Genomic DNA, 25,299 nt, shown 5'->3' with positions numbered 1-25,299 from the left:
TTTGTTTTCTGTGGTATTGTCGAGTGTCTTTTTGGCTTTTGTTTCGTTTTGGAATTTGATTTGACAACTGTGTTTGAAATCTTGGACTGACTACTGTGTTTAAAATCATGAAACTGTTTGCTTTGTTTGTCAAGGAGTTTTACTTGGTCCTCTTGGTGCTTAACTTAAAAGTTAAAAATAATTTGCTTGAGAAAAATTGTTTTCTGCCAGGGAGTTTTATCTTTCTCTCTTGAGTCTCCTCTCCAAGGAGAGATGCCCCTCCCTTTACTCCCCTTGTCCAGTCTAGCTGCTATTAACAGTTGTGTATGAAGGACTCCAGGTTAGTGAGTGACCTTGTCTGAAGCAGGCATTAACAAGAAACTGAAAGCTTTACCTTAGATCCTGAAGAAAATTTCTCCCTGTTGCTTAAACATTCACAGCTTCTAAGGAAGGAACAGCACAGAGTAGGAAAATGTAGGGGCTGAGGGTGACAAGCATGCAGGCCTGCTAGCAGGCTGCAGGCTGCACATGGGCAGCGGCACAGCTCAGGCCAAGTCAGCGTAAGAGGAGTTTCAAGGTGATGAGGCCGGCCAGGATTGACGCTTTGACAACAAAAAGATAGCGTAGAGTTAGTGGTTGTTTTATGAGACTTTTGGCCCTGGAAAAAAAATAATTCCAGTTGCTGCCTTTAGTGGCCAGATCTTCAACACTTGCTCACAGAAGGAGAGCGTTCATTAAGAGAAGTTCTTTAAGGGAGCCTGCCTTATCTGCTGGCCCTATTCCAAGAGAGGAGTTGATCTCCAACATTAAATAACCTTCCCCATTAGTCATCACTGACATGGAGAGTGCCTTTGATCCTTTCCCCACAGCAGCCAGTTCCTGCCCCTGTGGTCAAAATGCCCCAGGTTGGGGGGCAGAGAAGCCCCTAAAATAGTTTCAAAAAGAATCTGCAACAAACTGTGAAGAACTTTGTTTTGCCAGTCAAAATTTAGAATTCAGGCTTTGGCTGTGGCCAAGATCAGTATTAATGTTTTCTTTTCCATGGGCATTTAACCCAGTGAGACAGTTTGGTAAAGGGCTGCTACTGAGGTCCTGAAAGTCCCAGGTGAACTGGTTACAATTCTGTCAGCCACTTGGCATCTAGCACCCAGATCCTAACCATCTCTCCATCCTTTTGTTATTAGTTCTTAAGTCCAGAGAGATAGTCGGTAACAGATCAGCTCCCTCTCTGCTTGCCTTTCTGTGTCACAGGAACAAAGCTTGTGCTTATTTTTACAACAGCCTTTTTGTCCCAAAAAGTCCTCCTGGTTTAGCTGTGTGACTAAATGCTATTTGCCCTCTTCAGTGGACCTCTATTCTCAAGATTCTCTTGTTTTCTCACCATCCCATTTGAGATGCTTGTTAGTAACTGTTACAGGTCTTCTTTACCACTGAGAAAAGACAGAACCCTACTAGAGTCCAGAAAGAATGTTCCAGACATAGATAGAAGACCCTCACTCCTGACTGTTGACTTCAATACCCCTGAAGGTAGGGAGTGCTCCGGGTCTGCCGCCAGGCTCCAAGGGTGGGTCTCCGAGGGGCTAAAAAATGCCCCACCAATCTGGCTAAGATAAGGAAAAGATATAAAGAGAAAGTTACAGAAATTTGAAGGGTTAAGCTAAGTTGCTGAGAGTTAGTGTAAGTTACAGAGAAAGTAAAGTTGAAATGTGGTTAAGTGGACAGCATCTAATAGCTGTAGAGGAAGATGCAGAAGATATGAGAGAGACTGAGGAAGAGAAAGAGGAAAAAAGGTAAAAAGAGCAAGAAGCTAAGGAAGAAAAGAGACAAAAAGAAGAAGAAGCTAGAGAGCTAAAGAGAGATAAAAGACAGGAGAGGAACATATACTGGCCACACTAGTTAGGGAACCTAGGAAGACAGTACCTGGCAACAGAAGAGAATTCCTGGCTAAAGATCAGTGTGCCTAATGCAAAGAAAAAGGACACTGGGTCAGGGACTGCCCCAGGAAGAACAAGAGGGGCCTCTCCAGCAGCCCGGAAGGCAAGCCTCTTGGTCCTAGAGTGCTGGCTATGCGCAAAGATAGAAGGGAAACCTGCCCAGTTGTTTTGTGAATACGGGGGCCCAACACTCTGTGCTCCTACGCCCAAATGGGCTAGTGTCCAGCAAAAGACCTTGAGTACGGGGGACTACCCACAACAAATGATACTCATGGACTACCCGAAGAACGGTGGACCTTATGATTCCAGATTGCCCCTACGAGTCTAAACCCTGCAACCCTGCTCCCGGACCCCAACCTAGATCCCCCTTCATGACTGTCAGCAGGTGCTCACTAAAGCACAGGGGTGGCAAAAACTAGCCACCAGAGGGGGTAGATGCCATCTGGTTCATAGATGGGAGCAGCTTCTTAGAGAAGGAAAAAGATGGGCTGGGGCAGCAGTGATAGATGGAAACAGAGTCATTTGGGCTCAGGCCCTACCAGAAGGCACCACTACTCAGAGGGTAGAGCTCACTCCCCTCACCAAAGCCCTTGAGCTGAAATAGAGACTTTTTCTGCCTTTGCTTCAGCCCATCAGCAGAGGGGCCTACTGACATCTGAGGACAAGAAAAAAAAAAGAGATTCTGGCTATGTTAAGGGCCCTCCATGACCCAGCCAGGCCGAGGAAGAGACTCTGGTACACCTCAACGAGAAAGAAGATCCTGCTACAAAAACAGGCAGAGGCCATGATAAAACAAATGCATCAATGGACTCACTTAGGGGTAAGCAAACTCATCCAGATGTTTTCAAAAACTAAATATTATGTCACAGGTATCAAGTATCTCGTGGAACAGATAGTGCACTGATGTATACCATGCCAAAGGGTAACTGTTTTCAGGAAAGTTGACTCTGGTAGGAGGCTCTGTGGGGAACAGCCTGGATCCTACTGAGAAGTGGACTTCACAGAGATAAAACCAAGAAAATATGATTTCAAATGTCTCCTAGTGTTTATAGATATCTTTTCAGGAATAGGTAGAAGCTTTCCCCACCAAGCAAGAGACGGCCTCAATAGTCATCAAGAAGATACTAGAAGAAATCTTCTCCCTCTTTGGAGTGCCCAAGGTAATTGGGTCAGACAATGGCCCTGCCTTCGTTGTCAAGGTAAGCCAGAGTGTGGCCAGGTATTTAGAGGTCAATTAAAAATTATATTACATCTACAGACCTCAAAGTTCAGGACAGATAGAGAGAATAAATAAAATTTTAAAAGAGACCCTGACCAAATTGACCATGGAGAATGGCGCGGACTGGGTGGCACTCCTTCCCTCTTGTTCTCTTCAGAGCAAGAAATGCCCCTTCCAGATTCAGCCTTACCCACACCCCCGAAGAGACTACAGAGTTCAGGGCAGGTGAAAAAGATAAATAAAACTCAAAAGGAGACCTTGACAAAGTTGGCCTTAGAGACTGGTGGGGGAAGACTGGACTGTCCTCCTTCCTTTTGCTCTGTTCCACGTACAGAACACTCCTGACCCTTTTGGTCTAACACCTTATGAGATTATGTATGGGAGCCCCCCCCCTCCTTGAATCGGGAGGTTTTTCCTAAAACCCTGTTTGCTCATTTAAAGGCTTTAGAAACAGTCCAAAGTGGAATTTGGAGCCAAGTTAAGGACACCTACAAGATGGGAAGTCCAGGACACCTCACCATTTCCCAGCAGAAGATGCAGTCCTGGTCCGGCGACACAAGGCTGAGAATTTAGAACCCCACTAGAAAGGACACTATCTAGTACTGTTAATCACTCCCATTGTTGTTAAGGTAGATGAGATTGCTACATGGGTCCACGCCTCCCATTTGAAGACAGCACCAGATGTTCTTAGAAATGAATAGAAGTTAGAAAAGACTGCTAATCCTCTTGAGCTCCATCTCTGTTGTAAGCACTTATAATCCCCATATCCCCCCAGAAACTGACTTGGCAAGTTTCCTCCCAGGCCGGGGAGGTAATATGGTCCATCTCCAAGGTGGCCCCACCATACACATGGTGGCCTGCTCTCCCCCTGACTTTTGTAAGTTGGTAGCTGCTCTGGACAGCTAGGACATTCCTGACACAGATCCTCAGAGTATGCCCTTAGAAGTCCCAAAGAGATTTTCACCTGGGGACAAGTTCAGATGCAGAAGTCCAGAAACAAGGTGCCACTTGGGGAGACTGAGGTTTTACATTTGCCCCCGAGATGTCTGAGACCAGGCTTAGAAAGTTTACACTGTTCTGCTTGGGGATGTGAGACTAATTTCCACGCTCCTAGGACCCTTAGTTATTCTCTTGTTACTTTTGACATTTGGACCCTGTATTTTTAATAAGTTAATAGCCTTTATTAGAGAAAGAGTTAGTACAGTGCAGATTTTAATGCTTCACCAACAATATCATGCCTCAGACGACCTTAAAAAAAATTAAAGAAGGCCCTGAGTTCTAAGATTAGAACTAGTCACAAGCAGAAGTGGGGAATAAAAGAATAAAGATTTTAAACTATCCCCCACTGACCCTGCTGTGAGGACAAGTGCACCTCACAGCAAAGAATAACATAACTTATTTTGGGGATGTAGCCTGGCTATAGCCACCACAAACCATCTGGCCTCGATAAGGCCTGACTCAACAGTCCTGAGAAAAACGAGAATTAGGGTCAGCTTGCCCCAAAGGAGGGTAGCCTAGAGGTGAACTGAGCCCAAGTTACAAACCAATGAAATTGCTTTGTGTGACTGTTGCCAACTGCCTATGTAATTTTCCCTATAAATCCCTTCCCTTAATTGGGCTCGGGGTCGACTCCTCAGTCTCCTGTGTGAGATACATGTCGTCCCCAGAGCTCTGGTTCCTCAAATACACCTCTTGTTTATTACATCAAGATCAGTTTCTCATGAGTTCTTGGGGGTTGCATTGTCTCCAGATTTGAGTGGGGGTCTTCCCCACCCAGGTGGTCTTTCACTCTTACTAAAGTAATTGAGTCTCAATTTGCAGAAAGTATTTTTTTACACATAAAGACTGCTGGACTTATTCAAGATGATTCTGAATTGATTCCACTACTCGGCTACAACAAGTGATCAGAAATAGGTGTGATCCACTGTACATAACACACATAAGATCCCACACAGGTCTGCCAGGCCCTCTGCCACAGGCAATGATGGAATTGACCAGCTATTGACAGCAAGTGCACCAGAGGCTTCGGATCCCACAAACAAAACAAAACACCATGTTAACAGCAAAGGTTTAAAGAAAGAACTCTTGGCAACAAGCCAAAGAAATTGTGCAGCAATGTCCTACTTGCTCACTATATAACCAAACTCCATTGCCTATAGGAACTAATCCTAAAGGTACCCAAAGAAATAATACTTGACAAATGGCAAATTTGTGGAATTTAGTAAACTGAAATATGTGCATCATACTATAAAAACATATTCAGGATTTCAATGGGCAACTGCCTTAGCTTCAGAAAAGGCCAATTCTGTAGTTATACATTTGTGAGAAGTCATGACCATTATGGGAATACCCATACAAATTAAAATGGACAACAGTCCGGCATATGTCTCTAATAAGATGAAGCAGTTCTTTACATATTATAAAACATGTTACAGGCATATCACACAATCCTACAGGACAAGCAATTGTGGAGAGATCTATCTGGACTCTAAAGGAGATGCTTAACAGGCAAATGGGGTAACAAAGACCCCAGGGGTAGATTACATAGCACTTTATTAACCTTAATCTTTTAAATGCTAATGAACAAAAAACTACAGCTGCTGGAAGACACTGGATTGTGGGAAAAACTACTGAACTAAACCAGCCTGTTTAACAATGCTGGAACTAGAAAATATCATCCTGAGTGAGGTAACCCAATCACAAAAAACGGTATGTACTCTCTGGTACGTGGATATTAGCCCAAAAGCTCGGATTACCCAAGATACAGTCCACAGACTACATGAAGCTCAAGAAGAAGGATGATTAAAGTGTAGATGCTTCCGTCCTTCCTAAAAGGGGAAACAAATATTCATAGGAGATATGGAGACAAAGTTTGGAGCAGAGACTGAAGGAATGGCCATTCAGAGTCTGCCCCACCCGGGGATCCAGTCCATATAAATACAGCCACCAAACCCAGACAATATTGCTGATGTCAAGAAGTGCACGCTGACAAGAGCCTGATATAGCTGTTTCCAGAGAGGCTATGCCAGAGCATGACAAATACAGAGGTGGATGCTCGAAGCCAACCATTGAACTGAGAACGGGGTCCCCATTGGAGGAGTTAGAGAAAGGATTGAAAGAGCTGTAGGAGTTCGCAACCCCATAAGAACAATACCAACCAACCAGAACTCCCTGGGACTAAACCACCACCGAAAGAGTATACACTGACAGACCCATGGCTCCAGCTGCATATGTGGCAGAGGATGGCCTTTTGGGGCACCAATGGGAGGAAAAGTTCTGCCAAGACTGGACCCCCCCACCCCCCAGTGTAGGGGAATGTTAGGGCAGAGAGGCAGAAAGGGGCAGGTGGTTGGGGATGGGAACACCCTCTTAGAGGAAGAGGGATAGGATGGGATATGGGGTTTATGGATGGAAAACCGGGAAAGGGTATAACATTTGAAATGTAAATTAAAAATATTCAGTAAAAAAAAGAATGTTCTGACAGAATGGAAAATGGGAAATGTGTTATGCCTGGGGACGGGCTGTGCCTACATTTCCATAGGAAAAGAAAAAGCTATGGGTTCCAAGTTGATAAAAATCAGACATGATAAAGGGAGACCCACTGAAGACCGGTGATTTTATGTGAAGCTCCTCCCCATTTTAACTGGTTAAATAAATAGAGCCTGTGATTGGGCAGTGGAAGGGAAAGGTGGGGCTGGAGGTTTTAGAGAGAAGAGGGGAAGAGTAGGGAACAAGAGAGGAACAGGACAGAGGAAGAGGTGGAAGGAGGATGGAGCAGAACTACATGGCCTGGAGAAGCCTCGAGTAGCAAGGGGTCTCATAGCTGGGGAATAGAGCAGTGCAGTGTAGTGGTAAGTCTGCCCAGTCTAGGCGTGCACCTTATAAATCTGTAACGGACTTGTGTGTCTCTGCACAGGCTTACTGGGGTTGGCGTCTTACTGCAACAGTGAACTATTGTTACTTTGGGGACTAAAAGAAATCAAGGACTGGAAGGTTAAATACCAAACGGTTTTTAATTTTTAGTTACTTCTATAAAAATAAACACACAGACAAGTCTATGACCTCAAATTATGTATAATATAAAAGGGGGAAAGTTAAGTGTATGATAGGGAAACTAAACAATACTGAGTGATCAGAACAAACATCACCAACGGTGCGGAGAGCACGTCTCCATCCGTGATACTGAGAGCAAAGCTACCTGGGAGCTTTCCAACCTACAACCAAAGAAATCCTGACAAACACATGTCCAGGGCTGCCTGTTCTACAAAGGGGGGTGGGGGGGGGAGAGAGACAGAGACAGAGAGACAGAGAGAGAGAGAGACAGAGACAGATGGACAGACAAACCAACCAACCTGATCTACAGTTCTCAAAGCTGTCGAGGCCAAGAGAGACTGAGAATTGTTTCCAAGACATGGAAGACTCAAGAAAACTACTCAGTGTGTAATCCCAGATTAAATCATCTGACAGGAAAACAACACCATCACACAGGGAGTCACTGGGACAGAGAGAAATATATGGAATACATTAAAACACAAATGTTGATGCTAAACTTCCTAGAGTTTGTGAGTTAACTGTAACATAAGGCAACTTTGTGAGGCACACATACTCGACACCAGCCACAATGGAGCATTACACATGCACAGCCATGAACAGTATGCTTGAGTGACAGGCGTGTATGAGCGGGAACTCCCAAAATCTTACCGAGTGGTGTCACTATCTAGCTGGAATAACCACACTACTCTATGACATTCACAACAAAATTGCCTAATGGAACACTTCTCAGTGTTGTCCCAAGACTGACTTAAGGCTCTGTTGTAGCCCCAGGCTGTTAAGAAAATGGTGTGGGTGCAGAGGAAGAAGCAAAGACAAATGTGACAAAATGCTAGCGTGGTGAATCTTGGCTAGAGCATGCTGAAGTCCACTGCTCTATGCCAGCAGCTTTCCCAAAGGATAATGCAATTCAAAGTCATAAGACGACCACCAAAAACAATTATCCTAACAAAATCACACACATGCTTTTTATTATAATGTTTAATATATCTTTCAGAAGTAAAATGGTCCTTATCAGGCAAGTTCTTAGTGTCTCAGTCTCTCTCTCTCTCTCTCTCTCTCTCTCTCTCTCTCTCTCTCTCTCTCTCTCTCTCTCTCTCCTCCCCTCCCCTCCCTCTCCCTCTCCCTTCCCCCTCTCATGAAGCGTGAAGTTGCAAACCACTTCATATGCAAAACTGAATAAAATAAAAATTTAATGATCTTCCAAGTTGGAAAGTTCTTTTTTAAATAAGTTTTCGTAGAAAGTCAAGTCTTTCAGAGTTAAGGATGGCTTCACAGTCTTGAGTGCTTCTGTGAAGTGCTCCTGTTCCACTGTGGTCGCTTCCAGTCCATTTTCTTGCAGAGCAAACAGAGCAGCCTGAAGGACACAAGCAGTGGGCAACAGTCAATCTGCTTCACATTAAAGCTAACAGTAACTGTGAGCACTGCAATCCGGTGTCACGTCAAAGGAGTTCAAAGCCACCCAAAAACACTAAAGGTTAAGGTGACTACAAATCCACCATAGACCACAGCTTCCTGCACACTAAAAATGCAGCCTTAAATAGGCAGACTGTAGAATAACATACACGCCCTGAATGCACACACAGTCTAAGATGAGAGGAGTCCTGCAGCACTGCTCATAAAAGAAAAGAGGGCACATTTATGACTTGGCAATTCTTCCAGCCATGTATGTGTATGGAAGATCCACTCCACACTCCCAGCACAGACAAACTGTTCATGGCAGAATGTAGAAACTCAGAGCTCAAAGGCCGCAAAGCTCGTCTCCAGTGTAGGAGTGAGCAAGTGGCCACCTTTGGTGGACAGTAGGGGCAGGGGGTAGGAAGGGTCAGAGGAAGATTCTAGAATACCAACAATCCCTTCCTGACACATGTGCTGGCTATAAAAGTGTGGTCACTTGACAGTCATTCAGTACCATTTCCTTCAGCTCCGTGCATTCCTCTCAATTTTATATTTGGTAAAGCTTACGGAAAGGGAAACCATTCAAAGGCTCTGGTCCCGAATAAAACAGTACATACTCACTTCTTTGCAGAGGTTTCTCAGATCAGCTCCAGAGAAATAACAGGTTTCTGCCGCCAGGTTCTCTAGAGAAACATTGAGCCCTATTGGCATGTTGTTTGTACAGACTTTTAAAATAGAAAGCCTGCCCTGGAAGAAAATAAACAAACAAATATTTACAATGTTATCACACTTATGTTCAGTACTGATACAGTAAGCATTTTAAGTTCAAATTTTCTATTACATTACAAAGTAAGTATGTATATGTTTGTGCTGTGTGGGTGTGTGGAGGGGTGCAGTATATGTGTGTAGGTGTGTGTGTGTGTGATGACTATGTGTGATGTATGTATGGTGTGTGCATTTGTGTGTGTGTGGTGTCTCTGTGTGTGTGATGTATGTATGGTGTGTGCATTTGTGTGTGTGTGTGGTGTGTGGGGGGTGTATATTTGTGTGTACAATGTGTGTGTGTGGTGTGTGTTCATATTCAAACAATTAAAATCAGTCTTGCTCCTGAAAGAGAGAGGAGTCATCAATGGTCTACACAGCAAAGGTAGAAACAGTATCATGGAAAACAAATATTGTTAATTAACTTCTGAAGTTGCCACTCATAAGCATTTCTCCTTATGGGACAAGATGACTCTCTTTTGGGAACCAGAGTGCTATCAGAATAGGTTTAGAGACAAACACACGATTTATCAGACACATTTAGAAGCATCAGACATTTACATAAAAAAGAGATCTCTTTAAAAGTTGATAAAAGCCCAAGGAAGGAAAAATTAATTCCTGGAGCCCTTCACCATCTGACAGTCATTCTGGGTATTTAAGAGCAAAGCATTTCCTGACTGGACATGCTGCAGTCCCCACAGACCCAGACCACTAATGCCCTTTCAGGGACTCAAATGCCTAAGGATTTTTCCATGCCAGATACAATGACACCCAGTGCCCTCAGTTCTGCTGGGAGCACTAGAGTCACTTCCAGGCATGTTCCAGGCAGGGCCAGGGAACCAGAACGGACAAATAAGTGACTTTATGAAGAGCCACCAAGCAAAGAACTGGACACCAGCACTGCACAGTGAGAGCAGGACACACCGCCCACCACTACCCAGTCTGGAACTTATCCAGACATGCTACTAGGCAGATGTGACGCACTGCTTACCTCTCGATCAGGAGGGGGGACATAGATCATCTTATCTAATCTGCCAGGTCGTAACAAGGCATCGTCTAACACATCAGGCCTATTTGTCGCCACAACAATCATGACACTCCGACTAAGAATTTCTTGACACTCTGAGGGAAAGCATATAACACAGAGTAACATCGCAAACTGTGACTTAGTGAAATCCTATATGATCCTAGTGAATAATCCCATTTGAGAAGGTAATGTTTGAAAGGGACGGCCTTCTTTTGGAACCAGGATACTTCCCCAGTCCCAGCCACCTTCTTGGTATAAAGCCACCCCATGACAACTCACTAATCAAAGCTACCTTGTGTATCTGAAGGAATGGCTAGTCCTGACAGGTGTTTCTCTGTGTGAGAACTGGGGAGAGGCCACAGGGAAGAACGCCTGGCCAGCGCCCAGATCCACCCAAGCACTCAGTGAGCAGCAACTACAAAGAAGCTGCTCGAGGGCAGCGTGTGTGAGCACGGGGGACAGGTACAGTTCTGGGAAGTCTAGCTTTCCCAAAGGTGGAAAGTCACTTTTTATTCTTCTTTCCAGAGGCAGAAATGATGACAATCAAACTGAACTGCAGTTATGCAAACCCTGGATGACAAGCAGCAAATTTGTTTCTGTTTGAGGTAAGGTCTCATGTACCCCAGGCTGTCCCAAAACTCCTTACCCAACAAAACTGACCTTACGAGCTGTGTCTGCACTTCCCGAGTACTGGGTGTACCAGTGCACACTAGCACACCTCACTTACATGGTTATCAGTGCACACTAGCACACCTCATTTACATGGTTATCAGTGCACACTAGCACACCTCATTTACATGGTTATCAGTGCACACTAGCACACCTCACTTACGTGGTTACCAGTGCACACTAGCACACCTCACTTACGTGGTTACCAGTGCACACTAGCACACACTAGCACACCTCACTTACGTGGTGCTATGATAGAACCTAAGGTTTGGGTCTGACAGGCAGTCTCTCGGCCACTGAGTTACATACGCTCCCCAGCCCCAAAGGGACATTTAAAAGCTTGACAAGGTGAGGCCTAAAATCAAAGCCATTCATGAGTTGAATACTCCGAGCAGTTCTCCAGTGTTTACTCTCAAAGCACGTGCTCTAGCATGCCAGTGGGCTAATGTCATGGGCTAACGTCATGAGATGGCATTATCGTGTGTCCCTTCTAATTATAGTGGTTGAAGTGCCCCTTCTGTGGAATGATTTTTAAAATGCGAAATAAACAACTGATCATACTAAGAGAAGTAAGAAATGACCAGCTCAGGACAAGAAGCCACCATTTCTGAAGAGAGGCTCACAGATGCAGGACACCCCAAAAGCCACCTAATGAAGGCTTTCAACTATTAAAGTTACTTAAGTGCTAATTTGTTTTGTAATGTTTCACACACATAATCGAAGAAGGAATAAGTTGTTCTTCAAGATATACCCATGAGAATAATTTCCCTTCTCCACTAAGTAAAAACTATTTCTCATTCTTAGAAAAATTAATTTCACACATTAGATAATTTTATAAAACTTTCCACTTTCTTCTGTCCAAATCTCAACTTTTATCTGCCCTGTAAAAATCCCAAGAATTAAATGAAATCATATGAAACCCTTTATGGAATGAACTCAGCCTGGGAAAAGCAGCCTTGCGGGAGGGAATGCTATCTAACTCTGGTGCCTTCTTGCTAACAGACAGTGCTCACGGCGTCTCCAGCTCCTGGTATTTACCCTGTTGGCTTGCTTTACTCCCTCTTCTCTCTACCGTCCTAACTCCCACACCATCGAGCTCGTTCAGCAGAACTGAAAGAACTCTCTCCCGAGCATCACATCCCGAGGAGCCGACTGAGCGAGACCCCAAGACTGAGTCAATTTCATCCAAAAACACAAGCGCTGGGGTATTGGCTCTTGCTTGTCGAAATACCTTAGTGAGGGAAGAAAAACAGAACGTCACACGCCGTTCCGGTGACCATTTTCACTCTCCTATTTGCAACTATTAAAACAGAAAAAAAATGAAGATTCTAAGTGCTTACAAACTAGAGAATAAATAATGTAAAACAAGGGCCAAAGATAGACAGTTGTTTAAAAAAAATTGTCTTCTCAAAAGATACTGAAAATGGAATTTCAGAATTTCTTTTAAGGCAGGATTTCATTCTGTAGCCCAGGCTGGCTGGGAACTCAGAGATCTACCTGTTCCTGTCTCCTCAGTACTAAAATCAAAGATATATGCCACCAAATCCATCTGGTGATGATGTTTACCTTTAAAAAAAACAAGATAAAGTGCTGGAGAGATGTTTTGGGGTTAAGAGTCCATGCTGCTCTTATAGAAGCCCTGAGCTCACTTCCTAGTACCCACATAAGGGAGAGAGACAATCTTCTACAACTCCAGCTCTAGGGATCCAGCATCCTCTTCCGGGTCTACAAAAACCCCTGCACACAAGTGCACATAGACACACACACATATATATGATCTTTAAAAATTACAAAAATAAATAATAATAAACAAATAAAGATAAAATTTCAGATTGGTAAAACCTCACCTCTACCTTACTCAAAATCAGAGAGGAAATTTACCAAACAGTAGCAGTACATGGAAGGCTTATGGGGATGAGGGCTCTTATTTTAAACTTAAGCATGTATACCCCTCACAACAGGAAACGCGCGCGCACGCGTGCACACACACACACACACACACACACACACACACACACACACACAACTTAAAAATAAACCAACCTGAGACAAGACTTTTTCTGAGTCTCCAACAAAAGGAGAGAAGAGGTCAGCCCCGCACACTGACACGAAGGAGCAGTGGCAGCTTGTGGCCAGGGCCCTCACCAGAGTGGTTTTGGCACATCCAGGGGGACCATACAGGAGAAGGCCCTTTGGCTGTGTCAGACCCATCCTAGCAAACTCCTGAGGGAACTTCAGAGGCCACTCAACACACTGTAAATAAGCAGAGAGAGACTGCTGTTAGTGCACCATCCACCTCATCCAGAACGTCCCTAATCTGTTGGGCTCAAATAGCCTCCTGTCCTCCCATAGCCCAGGAAGCCAGGCCCCTACTACTCACTTCATCTGCACCCAGGCATTCTACCTGTGAGACCGTGCTATGCCTGAAGCTTCTCCCAACATCTCTCGTAGCTATCCTTTTTAAATTTTTAATTATCTTTCCCTCTCTATGTCTGGATGTTTTGTCTTCATGTATGTGTATGCACCACGTACACGCTTGGTCCCTGCCCAGGTCAGAAGTCGTTGGGTCCCCTAGGACTGGAGTTATGGATGGTTATAAGCTGCTATATGGGTTGGGGGAACTGAATCTGGTCCTCTGCAAGAACAAACAGCCAGTGCTCTTAACTGCTGAGCCATCTCTCCAGCCCCATGAGGCTATTCTTTCTCTCTCCTTAGCTCAAGTGTGCCTGCTTGGAGATTAGACCATTTATACCTCACTACTGCTCCTTTCCATGTTGGACTGGCCACTCTGCTCTTGCTACAAACTCAGCAGCACTGGTTCACGCCTAAAGCAGGTGCTCAAGAAATGCCACTGAATGGTGACGAAGCCCTGGCCACCTCTGAGGAAAACTGGTTTAGCGTCATTTTACAGACTCAGACGCTCAGGCCTAGAAAAGTGAGACGTGAACCTGTGCACTTTCCTCCTGGTAAGTGGCAGAACCAACGCTGGCCTCAAGAAAGGGAGTGTAAGAGGTGAGCTTTGTTCTGAAGGAGAGAGAGTTTTAAACTAACAACCAGGCGGGACCAGGCTCTCCAAGGAGCGATGCCACAAAAAGAGACGCATGAAGCCATCGGATCCACTGCCCATCCGTGAGCAGAAGCAATGGGGATGAAGCGGGGGCAGACCAAGACAGAGAAACGGACAATAGTCCAATCGGCATCGCAGAAATATGTGGAGCGTTCCAGAAGACTGGAAGATGAGTCAGTGAAGACATTGAGGACAGAATGGTCACTGACGGGTAAGAAATTGCATTTTACAAAGTTCTAGTGCCATACTTCTGACAAGCAACTATCATTCTGGTTGACTGCATTCACTGAGACAAGGAATTTTAGGTATAGCGGTGGAGTTGATTATCTGGACTCTATTTTTTGTTTCCTTCTTTTTTTTTTTTTTTTTTTTTTTTTTTTTTTTTTTTTTTTTTTTTTTTTGAGACAGGGTCACACTAAGGAGCCCTGACAGTCCTAGAATTTACTATGTAGACCAAGCTGGCCTCAAACTCAAGAAATCCACCTGTCCCTGCCTCCCAAGTGCTGGGATTAATCCTAAGCCTGTTATTAGCTAGACCCTTGACATGACGCGTGTTGACAGCTCTGTGGTTATCTAGCAGATGGGCAGCTAAGCAGTCCTAATGACATGAAAAAAGTCTACCAAGACTTCCCAAGGGACAACTAAGATCAATCTTAGACCCTGTCAGTCACCTCAGACTGCAGAAAGGGTATCTGGGACAGGAGAGATGGCTTAGTGGTTAACAGCACTTGTTGCTCTTGCAAAGGACCTAAGTTTTGCTCTCAGAACCTATGTGGTGTTTCACAAACATCCATAACTCCAGTCTCAGGGCATCTGACACCCACGTCCGACCTCCATGGGCAGCAAGCGTGTGTGGGAACAATGGATACATGGGACCAAAACACTGATATGCATAAAATAAAAATAATTTTAAAGAAAAATGCCCATAAGTCTCTCAGAGCATCAACATTTCAGGGAAGGGAGAAGAGTGCCCAGAAAGATAGGAAACTGCCACGACCAGGCTAACAGAAGACATCAGAAGTAGTGTGGCTGGTGTCTCCATTAATACTGTGAAAGTTAAATAGGACAAGTCCATGGGAAAGGCTCCTATACCGTCAAACTCTGGCCCCATGGAGGAAAAACCATAGTACCTGCACACAGCCTATAGTCTATCAGTTGTAACACTTAATAATGTAAACACCATGTACCTAGTTGGCATGCTGCATTGTCTAGGGGAAAATAACAAGAAGAAATGTTAAATCTGTTCAGTGCAGACGGTATTTTGTATAGCTGCAGCCACAGATGCAGAACCGTGAAAATATAGGCCAAAGGCTCTCATTGACCTACTCTCATCAGATTACAGTGGCTAGTGAATGGCTGATGCCTGCAGGTCTCAAAAATTAAAGTGTTTTCTATCCAGCTTATCACAGGGATTCTGGTGACCTGTGATCTAGATTATAATGAACTCTTTAAAGCAAAGATCTGAAAAGATTAAGACAGGGAGACACAAAAACTAGTGTCTACAGAAGTCTACTTAGTTAGGCCTGAGCGGGAGTTTGGGAGAGCATTCTCATTACAGATCCAGAGCGCCCCTCTGGGAGCTGACAAGAACTGTTACCTGCTTTAACTTCAGCTTCACGTCTTCAAGTCCCCCTATCTGCTCCCAGCCAACAGGCCTGATGTCTGTCAGTCCGATGGAACTCCGAAATGATGAGGGCTGAACCTTTTTAAAAGCTTCAAGAAAATCTGTTTCCTCAATTTTAGGACTGTTTTGGTTCTGAAGAAATATATTCCCAAAAGAAAAATAAAGCCAAAAATTAGGTAGGCCTATTCTGTAGTATACACAATGCATAAGAAATGCTAAAAAAAACCAAAACCAAAACAAAACAAAAAACAAACCCAAAACAAAAACAAACAAACAACGAAAAAACCCAATACTCTTTTGAACTTATAAATCTAATCATCACCATTTTCAAGTTCAAGCATCTCAGTCAATCATTCCCTCAGAGTGGAAGCATCGGGCGCACTCGTTCAGTTTTAAATTCTGACAACTGTTAACAGATTGGCCTCTAAGGACAGCCAGGAGGAAACCACTCAACACTGTGTTGATTAAGTTTCTTCAATTCAGAGTGAAATGGGAAAAATAACGGAATTAGGAAGTCATCGTTTTCTGCAAGCTTCTATAAAAGCTGTTGTGAGTAAGAACACCGACGAGGGGACATTTTTATGTTTCAAGTGTCTCCTCGCACACTTCCTGATTAGTGGCAAACAAGAAAATAGCGGCAGAGTGCAGAAGTGGACACCGCCCTGATGGCGGGTCAGTTAGCACCCAACCAGCAGCCCACAGCTGTCCTATGCCTGGATAAGGTAAAGAAACAATCCAGACGGTGACGATGTGCTGTTCCCAACAGGGATGCATACCTGGAATCTGAATACACTATAAAATAACCAACCTGAGTCACTCACGACAAAGTCACAAATCTCAGATCAGAAAAAATATTCTCAAATGTCTCCTATAAAATAAAAAAACACGTATACATGCACGCGTGGGCACACACACATGCACACATGCATGCATACACATGCATACAGACATACACACACACACACACATGCATGCACGTACACACACACACACACACACACACACACACACACAAAGATGGACAAGAGAACATGATAATGCTAACTTAGCAAACACTAAAAACTATGACTTTGGATAAACAGGTTTGGTTGAAGTTCTCTCTAGTTTGCAACCTCCCAATAAAGTTTAAGTGATTTCAAAAATAGAATGTTAAAAAATACTAAAAAGGAAATGACTTTTGCTGGTCTTGTCTTACTGTCTTTGAAAGTTCTTTCCGTATGAGGGAAAAGGTCTGATAGCCTTTATCCTGCTCTTAATGAGCAAGTCTGCTTGTCTGTCCATCTCCAAGTGCTCAGACCAGCAAGCCATGTACGTCCCTGTCGCTCTTCTTCCCTGGAACACCAGGCATTTACATGGCTTTATGAACTTTTTCTATCATTCTAGTGAAGCACAGCTTGGGTCAGTTAAACACTCCTTGTGCTCACTTCCAGTTTACCTGCTGCATAATTTGCCTTCATATCCAATTCTAAGTACCGGGTTGTCTACAAATTCTCACTTTCTATTTTACACCATGTATAGAAGACCATGAAGATGGATATTTGTGGTTGACCTATTCTGAACGATATCATCTAAAGACGTTAGCAACTGTCACCTCTAACATAGTGTTTTGGGCAAAGCTCACTTTCTTCATACTCTGTCATCCTGCTTAGTGTCAGTCATGTGCTTAATGTGGAAGCATCTGACAAACTACTCAGTCATTGTTGTACATTTGTTCTACTGTTGATGGAAAGACTTATGGGCACATTGTTATAGATTTGTGCTCTGTTCCTTTGCTTTGTTGGCTTACAGTATTAGATCCTGGGTACCTGAACTCTACTTTTTAGAGAACACCAACTTGGAAGTCTCACCTCAGACCACTTGTGTGCTCTCACTGTCCCATTCGACTCTCATTGCCCTGGCAGGCGCCAAATCCTTCTCTTCTGCGTTTATTAAACTATGTTTCTAGTTCCTTAATCCAATCAGTCCAGAAAAACTTTAATGGATTCCTTGTCTGCCCTGATACAGACACAGCCCCTCACCTGCCTAGTGGGAGGGAAGAAAAGGCGAGTCAGTGCCTTCCCAGATGTCTGTCCCTTCTTCTTTCCACTCTCCCTGGGCTGTTTCTGAACTCAGCCATCACCGTGGTGACCAGACTTAGGTAGGCCCCTCATCAAACAGCAGTGAGCTGACTGGTCCACCTAAGCCAGAGATGCTTAAGATCAAGCCTGGAACTTCACGATTCAGAGGGAATTCTGAAGGTGCCTCCTTCTCCTCTCTGGATCTCTCATTCCTTCTCACAAGGGACAGGCATTTTCACACCTTCACACGGGGACTCATTAAAACACGAAGCAGTTTGGTACCAAATCCATTCAGGTGAGGACTCAGAAGTTCATATAACTTCTTCCCACCTTCAATATTAGAATGAAAATAATGGAAAAATTAGGAAAAATGTAAACTATTTAGATAAAATAATTTAGGATGGTATGAAGTTGAAATGTCCCAAAATCCTCAGGTGCTAAAATTATTACTTGCTGAAGAGGTCTAGAGACCCAGGGTATCATATACAAAATGATCTGATTTTCAAAATAATAGTACTGCAAAATATTATATTTAATATTTTTAAAGTAGTTACTAATTTAGTTAAAAAATCAATGACAATCTTTAATTCTTCAGATTAGAAAACTTGATTTCTCCCTTTTATCTATAATAAAAAACCCAGTATGACAATGAAGAAGTCTTACAGGTACTGGCTTATTCTAAAAATCAAAGTTAACTCGGGTGATGTTCATCATCACGAGTGACTAAAGTTCTAGCTGTTATCGTGGCTGTGGGATATTCTCAAGTCTCAGAAACTCATACATACGTGTAAACTCATACACACATGTAAACTCATACACACATGTAAACTCACGCACACCAAGAAAGAATGTCCAGGTAAACACGGTAGAATATTACAAGTGGATAATCCGGGAGAAAGCTATGCAAAAGACTTTAGCATTATTTTTGCACCTTCCTGTGTAAATCTAAGTGGCCACTTAAAAGCTTTAAATTCACATCTGTCTGATTATTCTGAGGGACACTGTGCTTCCTGGCTGCTCCAGGCTCTAAAGTTACAGTGGCAGTGAGAAAAAGTCGCCATGAAGACTTTCCTGGAAGGCTCAGCCATTTATCCTCATCTTTAGTCATCTTTAGTCATTTATGTATGTGGAGTTGAGATGTAAATATATTTGAGATTATATTTGTATTCTTACACACACACACACACACACACACACACACACACACACACAGAGAGAGAGAGAGAGACAGCTGTGGAACCTACCAGCCATACCAAGGAATGAATGTACTTACCACCTTTTTTAACCCCACATTAATCTGTCATAGAAATCTGACAGATTATCATAGCTGGTAACAGGTGAACACTTCCTACCTTTTCGTTCTTGAGAAGAGCACACGTGGCAGCCTCCCTACAGAGTGCTGTCAGGTCAGCACCGACATAGCCAACTGTCATTTCTGCCAGCAGGCCTAAATCGATATGACTGGAGATGGGCATCTTTGAAGTAATCACTCCCAGAATTGCCTCTCTCTGTTTAAGTGTGGGAGTCCCAATGATCACCTACAGGCAAAGCAAAAAAACAGAGAACTTAGAAGTAAACAACTTAAAATCTTTAAAAGCATCCTCACCAATATGTACAGACACTCAGCAAACCTTTCTGGAACTTATATCATGAACTTCTAAGCGCACCTTATTATAAATACAAGAAAATTGTCCAGCGGAACAACAGTAGCTGCGGATTTTCACAATGAAAACTCTATACTTCACTGAAGAAGTCTTTGTTGTTTTTTGAGAACACACTAAGTTCTGGCAGTCAGGGCTCAAATAACAGAGTAGATAATCTAGGTCCTTGTTCTGTGGAATCAGGGCCCTTTAATAGATGGTGCAAGGAAGAAATTCACTCAGGTCCTAAAAAGACTTAAGAGAATCCTACCACAACATTTAAATTTTATCTAATTACTAACAATTCCTTAGAAATTAGAAAGAAAAATCACTTGACCAAAGGCTCCTGAGAAAGAGCCCTGACAACTTAGGGAAGTCAACTGTAGGAGAGAAGCTGGTATCCTGACAGGAACGAATACATTTTGGGGCTAATGCCTTTTTTTATTTACCTTCTCTTACTGTGACCATGTTCTCATCCCAAAGGCTGTTTCGGTTTAATATGCTTGCAACAGGCTTAGTTACTTCAACAAAAATGACCATCCTGCTTCCCAGAACAATTTGAACACTGGTTCTGGCTCGCATATCACAAGTGATCTATAAATCCTGCCTGATCCAGATGTCCAAAAAAGGGGAGCTTCCAGGAATTTTACCTCTCTGTCAAACCTCCCCGGCCTGCGAAGCGCTGGGTCTAACTCGTCTGGCCGGTTGGTGGCTCCCACGACCACAACCTCCCGGTCCCCGTGGATACCGTCCAGCAGCGTCAACACCTGGGCCACCGCGCGGCTCTCCGGAGCTCGCTGGGGGCTGCCTCTCCGGGGACACAGGGCGTCCACCTCGTCCAGGAAGAGGAGGCTGGGCCCGCGGCTGGCCAGCTCCTGAGCGCGCTGGAACACGCGCCGCACATTCTCCTCGGTCTCTCCGGGCCGAGTGCCCTGCAGCGCCGGGGCGCTCACCGCAAGCAGCTCGGCGCCGGCCTCTCGCGCCACGGCCCGCACTAACTGGGTCTTGCCCACTCCCGGGGGTCCCGCCAGGAGCACCCCGCGGGGCACCGCTAGCCCCAGTGCGGCTAAGGCGAGCGGATAACACAGCGGCAGGCGGAGCAGCTCCCTTAGGGAGTCGGCGGTCTCCGACAGGCCCCCAAGGGTCACCTCCCCCGGAGGCTCGACCTGTGGCGGAGGTTTGTCGCTGAGCGTGATGCGGGTGTGCGGTGTGACCCGCCCGGCGGGCTCTGGGTCCGGTGTCCCGCTCACCACGTGCAGAGCTGCTACGGGGCCGGGGATACCCGGCGGGGTGGCCACCACGTGTCCTCGCGACACCGGCCGGTTGCGCAGCAGCTCCAGCGATACCTCCAGCACCGCGTCGGAACTCGGGGCTCCCGCCTGCGGCCGCAGCACGGGCCACACCTCTAGGCGCCGCAGGGGTGGACAGGACACCGGTTGCAAGCAGTCCATACTGATCCTCCCCGCAGCTGCCGCGGCTCCGGGGTTAGCGCACTGCAAGTCTAACTGCACAAAGCCGTCCGCCCCGTCGCGCCGTGGCCAAGCTGTGCAGAGGCAGCAGCCCCCGGCGGGCAACGAGATCCTCATCGGCGAGCCCAGGCGCACGCCCAGGCTGCGGAAGGCGGCCGGCCCTAGGCGGCAGCGCTGGGTGTCCCGGTCCCGGGGATCCACAGGCAGCAGCTTCAAAAATTGTCCGTCGGGGAAGGGCCCCGAGTCCGGAGCCATGACTAGGAACCACACCAGGGAGAGCCCGGCAGCAATTCACCCCGCTGCCGGATGCAGGCGGCGCGCATGCGCCATGGAGGAACCAGCCATTGATTGACGGTCGAAAGGACTTCTGGGAAAGTGAGAAAAGGCTGGGTCTCCGTAAACTTCAGATGCCTGGTTGTTGGTCCCAGAGCCTCAAGGAAAGGTCTCTGCTGGCAACAGACAAACATCCTAATGGCTGCTCCATTAGGCCATAAGAGTTTCCATTTGGGGGAAGTAAAACGACTTAAGGAAACAAAACCATGCTGCTGAAAAGGTGTAACCTGTTTACAGGTATAATAAACAAAGTGTAAATAAAATACCTGCCACGTTAATCATGATGCTCGCACCTTATGAAATATCATTTATTCTCGTTCCAAAAAGCTTTGAGCATCTGCACATGGGAAAAAAGACATAATAAGGCATGACAACCATCTTCAATACGTAAAGGGACATATGTAAAAGCTAGCGTACTTGTGGATAGCTGTGGTATAGAACGGAAACGGAAATTTAATGGGGTGATCTTCAGAGGTTTTTCTCTCATGCATGGTCGCATGAAAGGTACAGCCAATGGTCATAACCAGCGCCAACTGAGGCAATTAGAGCTAACTTAGGCTTACAGATTTTTGCACTGGTTTAAAACAGAGGTAGAGAGGTTAAGCTAGTAGGATATGGTGTGGAGGAGAGTACATGTTGTTTTGTGTTGCATGGAGAGACTGATCCCTTTCAGGACTAGACTAAAGTTCTCTGACCTTAGCCAAGAAATAACGACTTCCCCACTACAACAACCATTCCCCTCCTTGTGTCACAAATATCAAGAAGGGATTCTGTTCGTGGGCCCTCAACTCTCGTTCACTCATTCTCAGTAGAACTATAGATTATCTTTCCCAGGCAGCCTTAACCCATCCTACTCCTCTAAGTCAAACCATTTTCAATGTATTGCCTCAGTCATCCGTACATCTGAATTCATCATACAGACAATGACATAATCTTGTAAGCAATCATTCTAAGCTGGCTGTGATGGGTCATACCTGTATCCCAACGTTTGGAAGCCTATGTAAAGATTATCACAATTTCCAGCTTAACCTGTGCTACACAGTAAGGTCTAGGCAAACCTAAACTACAGAATGGAGAAATGTCTCAAAAACAAACGCAAAAGTCTCCAAAAAGAAGCCGGAAGAATACCTTGAAAAGAAAAACAGCATAATAACAGTTCGGTTGTCCTTTTGTTGGTTTACAGGACTCCAAATTGGGCAATTTTATGAGCACCATTTAAAGCACTAAATGCATTTACCACTAGAGGGAGTCCAGAACCAGCAAATGAAGGCTATGGGCCCTTGGAGGATAGATTTGCAACTGAGGCTAGATTTTCCTCAGGATCCACATACTCACTTGTATGAAACTGTCTGAACTCTCTCTGTATTCTTATTATATTGTCATGCTATTCTAAAAAAACCCACAAGCTGTTCAGGTTATAATAAGCAATAGCAAGTTACGTTTTTCCATTAAAAAAGGTGTGTGATTTTGTGTGGTATGCATGCAGGTGCCCATGGAGCCCAGAGGCATTGGCTCCCTTGCAGCTACAGTTAAAGATGTCTGTAAACCACTCTATGTGGTTGTTGGGAACTAAACTCGGTTCCTCTACAAAACAGCAGTGTGTACTCTTAACCCCTGATTCTTAACTCTTAACTCTCCAGCCCCGTTAAAGATTTTATTTATCTTATTTTACGTGTATGAGTACTTTGCCTCCATGTACATAAATGCATGACTTGAATCCAGATCTTAACTTCTTACCGTTTAGGAAACAAAGATGTAGATGCTGGCTGGCTCAGGACAAGTGAGGACCTATGTCCTATTTCAAGTACTTTTGCAGTCTCCCCTTAGACAATGGGAGGGAGCCTCTAACTCTCCGGGGTCTACTCTATAGTGACACTGTCATAGCTATTCTTAGTTGTCAACTGGGAAGAAGGAATTGCTTCAAGCAGATTGACCTAGGGGTATGTCTGTAGAGGCATTTTCCCCAATTGCTAATTGATAGAGGAGGGCTTATTCCACTAGAGGCGTTACTATACTTAGCAGGGAGGCTTGGACTCTATAAGAAGGGGTTGTTAAGGAAGCCAGTAAGCAGCATTACTCTACGAGCTCTGCTTCAATTCCTACCTCTAGGTTCCCGCCTTGAGCTCCTGTCCTGGCTTCTTGTCAGGAGTCATCTAGGAAACCCTAAAGTTTTCTGGAGATGGCTATGATGAGTAAGCTCTGAATTGCAGGGCCTCCAGATATTTTTATCCCAGGATTGCTTCATGCTAGTGATATGCCTTTTCCTGTCAATATCACATAGCTTAATGGTTCCTGGGCATCAGCCCACCCTATTGAGCAAATTTCCTACAGATCAATATGAAGATGAACTTTCATGAATTAATGCTGTTTAGATGAATTGATGATGTTATAGAATTGCTGATTTGATTAAAATAATTCTAGGAAAAAAGTTTTAGGAGATGGTTTAAGTTATAATAAAGTTAGAATCAATAATAGAATGTGCCCACTCCTCATAGAATAGTAAGTAAAGGCTGCATAATAAGGAATACAATGAACTTTCACAAACACTAAGAGGAGAAATAGGCTTGGGAAAGATTTGTGATTAAGGAAACACATTCATTCTAGGTCGGGTCCAAGGATGAAACCACAGGTGTGCACTAAGATAAAGCAAGGCCATGTGAAACTGTGGTGTTGAACTTATAATGAGCTTATAGAATGGAACACCGCTTTGATCAACATCAACATCCTTCTGTAATTCCTCTTTTGTGTAAACATTATTTTCTGTGAGATAATGTTCTAAAGAACTTTTGTCTAAGAAGGTGTAAGAAGGCCTGAGAGAAGGAATAAAGTGTGGTATCTGGGGCTCCATCCCAATCCATCAAATGTATGTATGTTTATGTCTGCTTGTCTATATGGAAGTCTATTCATACATGTGTAGGTATATGTGTATGTGTGTGAGTATGTGTGAACACTTGTGGAGTTGATGAGACATGTGGTTGGGTCTGACCGGAGTGGGTATGTATATGAATGAGTGTGTGTGTGTGTGTGTGTGTGTGTGTGTGTGTGTGTGTGTGTGTGTGTGTGTTCGAGCGCGCGTGTGCATGTGTCTATTGCCTGTGTAAAGAATTTTAATTCATTTCTTCTTTTCTCTCTGGTTCACAGTAAATGACCAGTAAGAGATCCTTGAGCAACAGAAAAAAGAAACCAGCACTTATTAAAACACAAACAGTAAGATTATAAGGCCAGGGATCAACAGTGTTCAGCCTTCATCCAATGCTGTGTCCTGCCCAGTACTGTTCTCCTAAAGGCCGGGACAGGCCCTCAGCAGCTTCCCCGGATAATGCACTATCACCTGTAAGGCAAATAAGCTCTTTCTTGCCCAAGCCGGATTTGATCAATGTTTTATTACGGCAACAAAAAGCAAACAAGGGCAGACTATGGTACCGGAGAATGAGGTGTTGCTGTGGCAATCTGATCATGTGGCTCTTATGCCTTGGGATGCTTTGTGTGAAGAGATAAAGAATTTTGGAGCTTTGAGCTGGAAAAGCCATGAGGTGCTCAGAGTTGAATGAGCTATTATTGTGGAAACTTGGAAGATAAGGCTGAGAGAAACACAGCAGAGGCCAGGCTCGTGACATTTCAAAAGAAAGACAAAACTTTCCCTCCAAAACTCTGGAAGTTCATATGTGTGCCACCATGTATGACGTACATGGTCCTGGGAATTAGAACCTACATCTGCTACACGTATACTAGGCATGCGCTTGCCAGCTGAGCTGCATTTCTATCTCTGGCTTCAAACCTTTAAGGACAGAAAGTGGGAATTGTTCTTCCCTGTGCCTATCACAGAACCCACACTATGTAAGTGTTATACAACAGACAAGCAAACAGAACAAAACAAAAACACTCCACTATTAAATGAATGAATAAATGAGTGAATAGCGACAGTGCTGAACTGGAAATGGGGATTTCACGAGGAAAGAACTCAATTCTGTCTCATTGTCATTCTGTGCCAGGCAGTACGCTAGGAAGTGAGACAGAATGACAACTCAGGCACACTGACAAACCTCTCACTCCTGCCCATTCCTTCAGAAA

At 44.5% G+C, this 25,299-nt stretch overlaps 1 protein-coding gene across 1 annotated transcript; it reads right to left on the bottom strand.

The window, feature by feature from the left end:
- Positions 1-8,358: 8,358 nt before the first annotated feature.
- Positions 8,359-21,219, bottom strand: Spata5l1 (spermatogenesis associated 5 like 1). Its single transcript, XM_032904100.1, has 8 exons — positions 20,077-21,219; positions 19,139-19,324; positions 15,703-15,861; positions 13,082-13,291; positions 12,077-12,269; positions 10,334-10,464; positions 9,202-9,327; positions 8,359-8,539 (listed from the first exon to the last, which is right to left on the bottom strand). The coding sequence occupies exons 1-8, from the start codon at positions 21,148-21,150 to the stop codon at positions 8,375-8,377; spliced, it is 2,244 nt and encodes a 747-aa protein (XP_032759991.1). The 5' UTR covers positions 21,151-21,219; the 3' UTR covers positions 8,359-8,374.
- Positions 21,220-25,299: the final 4,080 nt, after the last annotated feature.

Source organism: Rattus rattus, chromosome 5 (genome assembly GCF_011064425.1).
Source record: "Rattus rattus isolate New Zealand chromosome 5, Rrattus_CSIRO_v1, whole genome shotgun sequence".
NCBI lineage: Eukaryota > Metazoa > Chordata > Mammalia > Rodentia > Muridae > Rattus > Rattus rattus.
The sequence above is the reverse complement of the archived record's forward strand: the minus strand, read 5'-3'. Positions and strand labels throughout refer to the sequence as shown.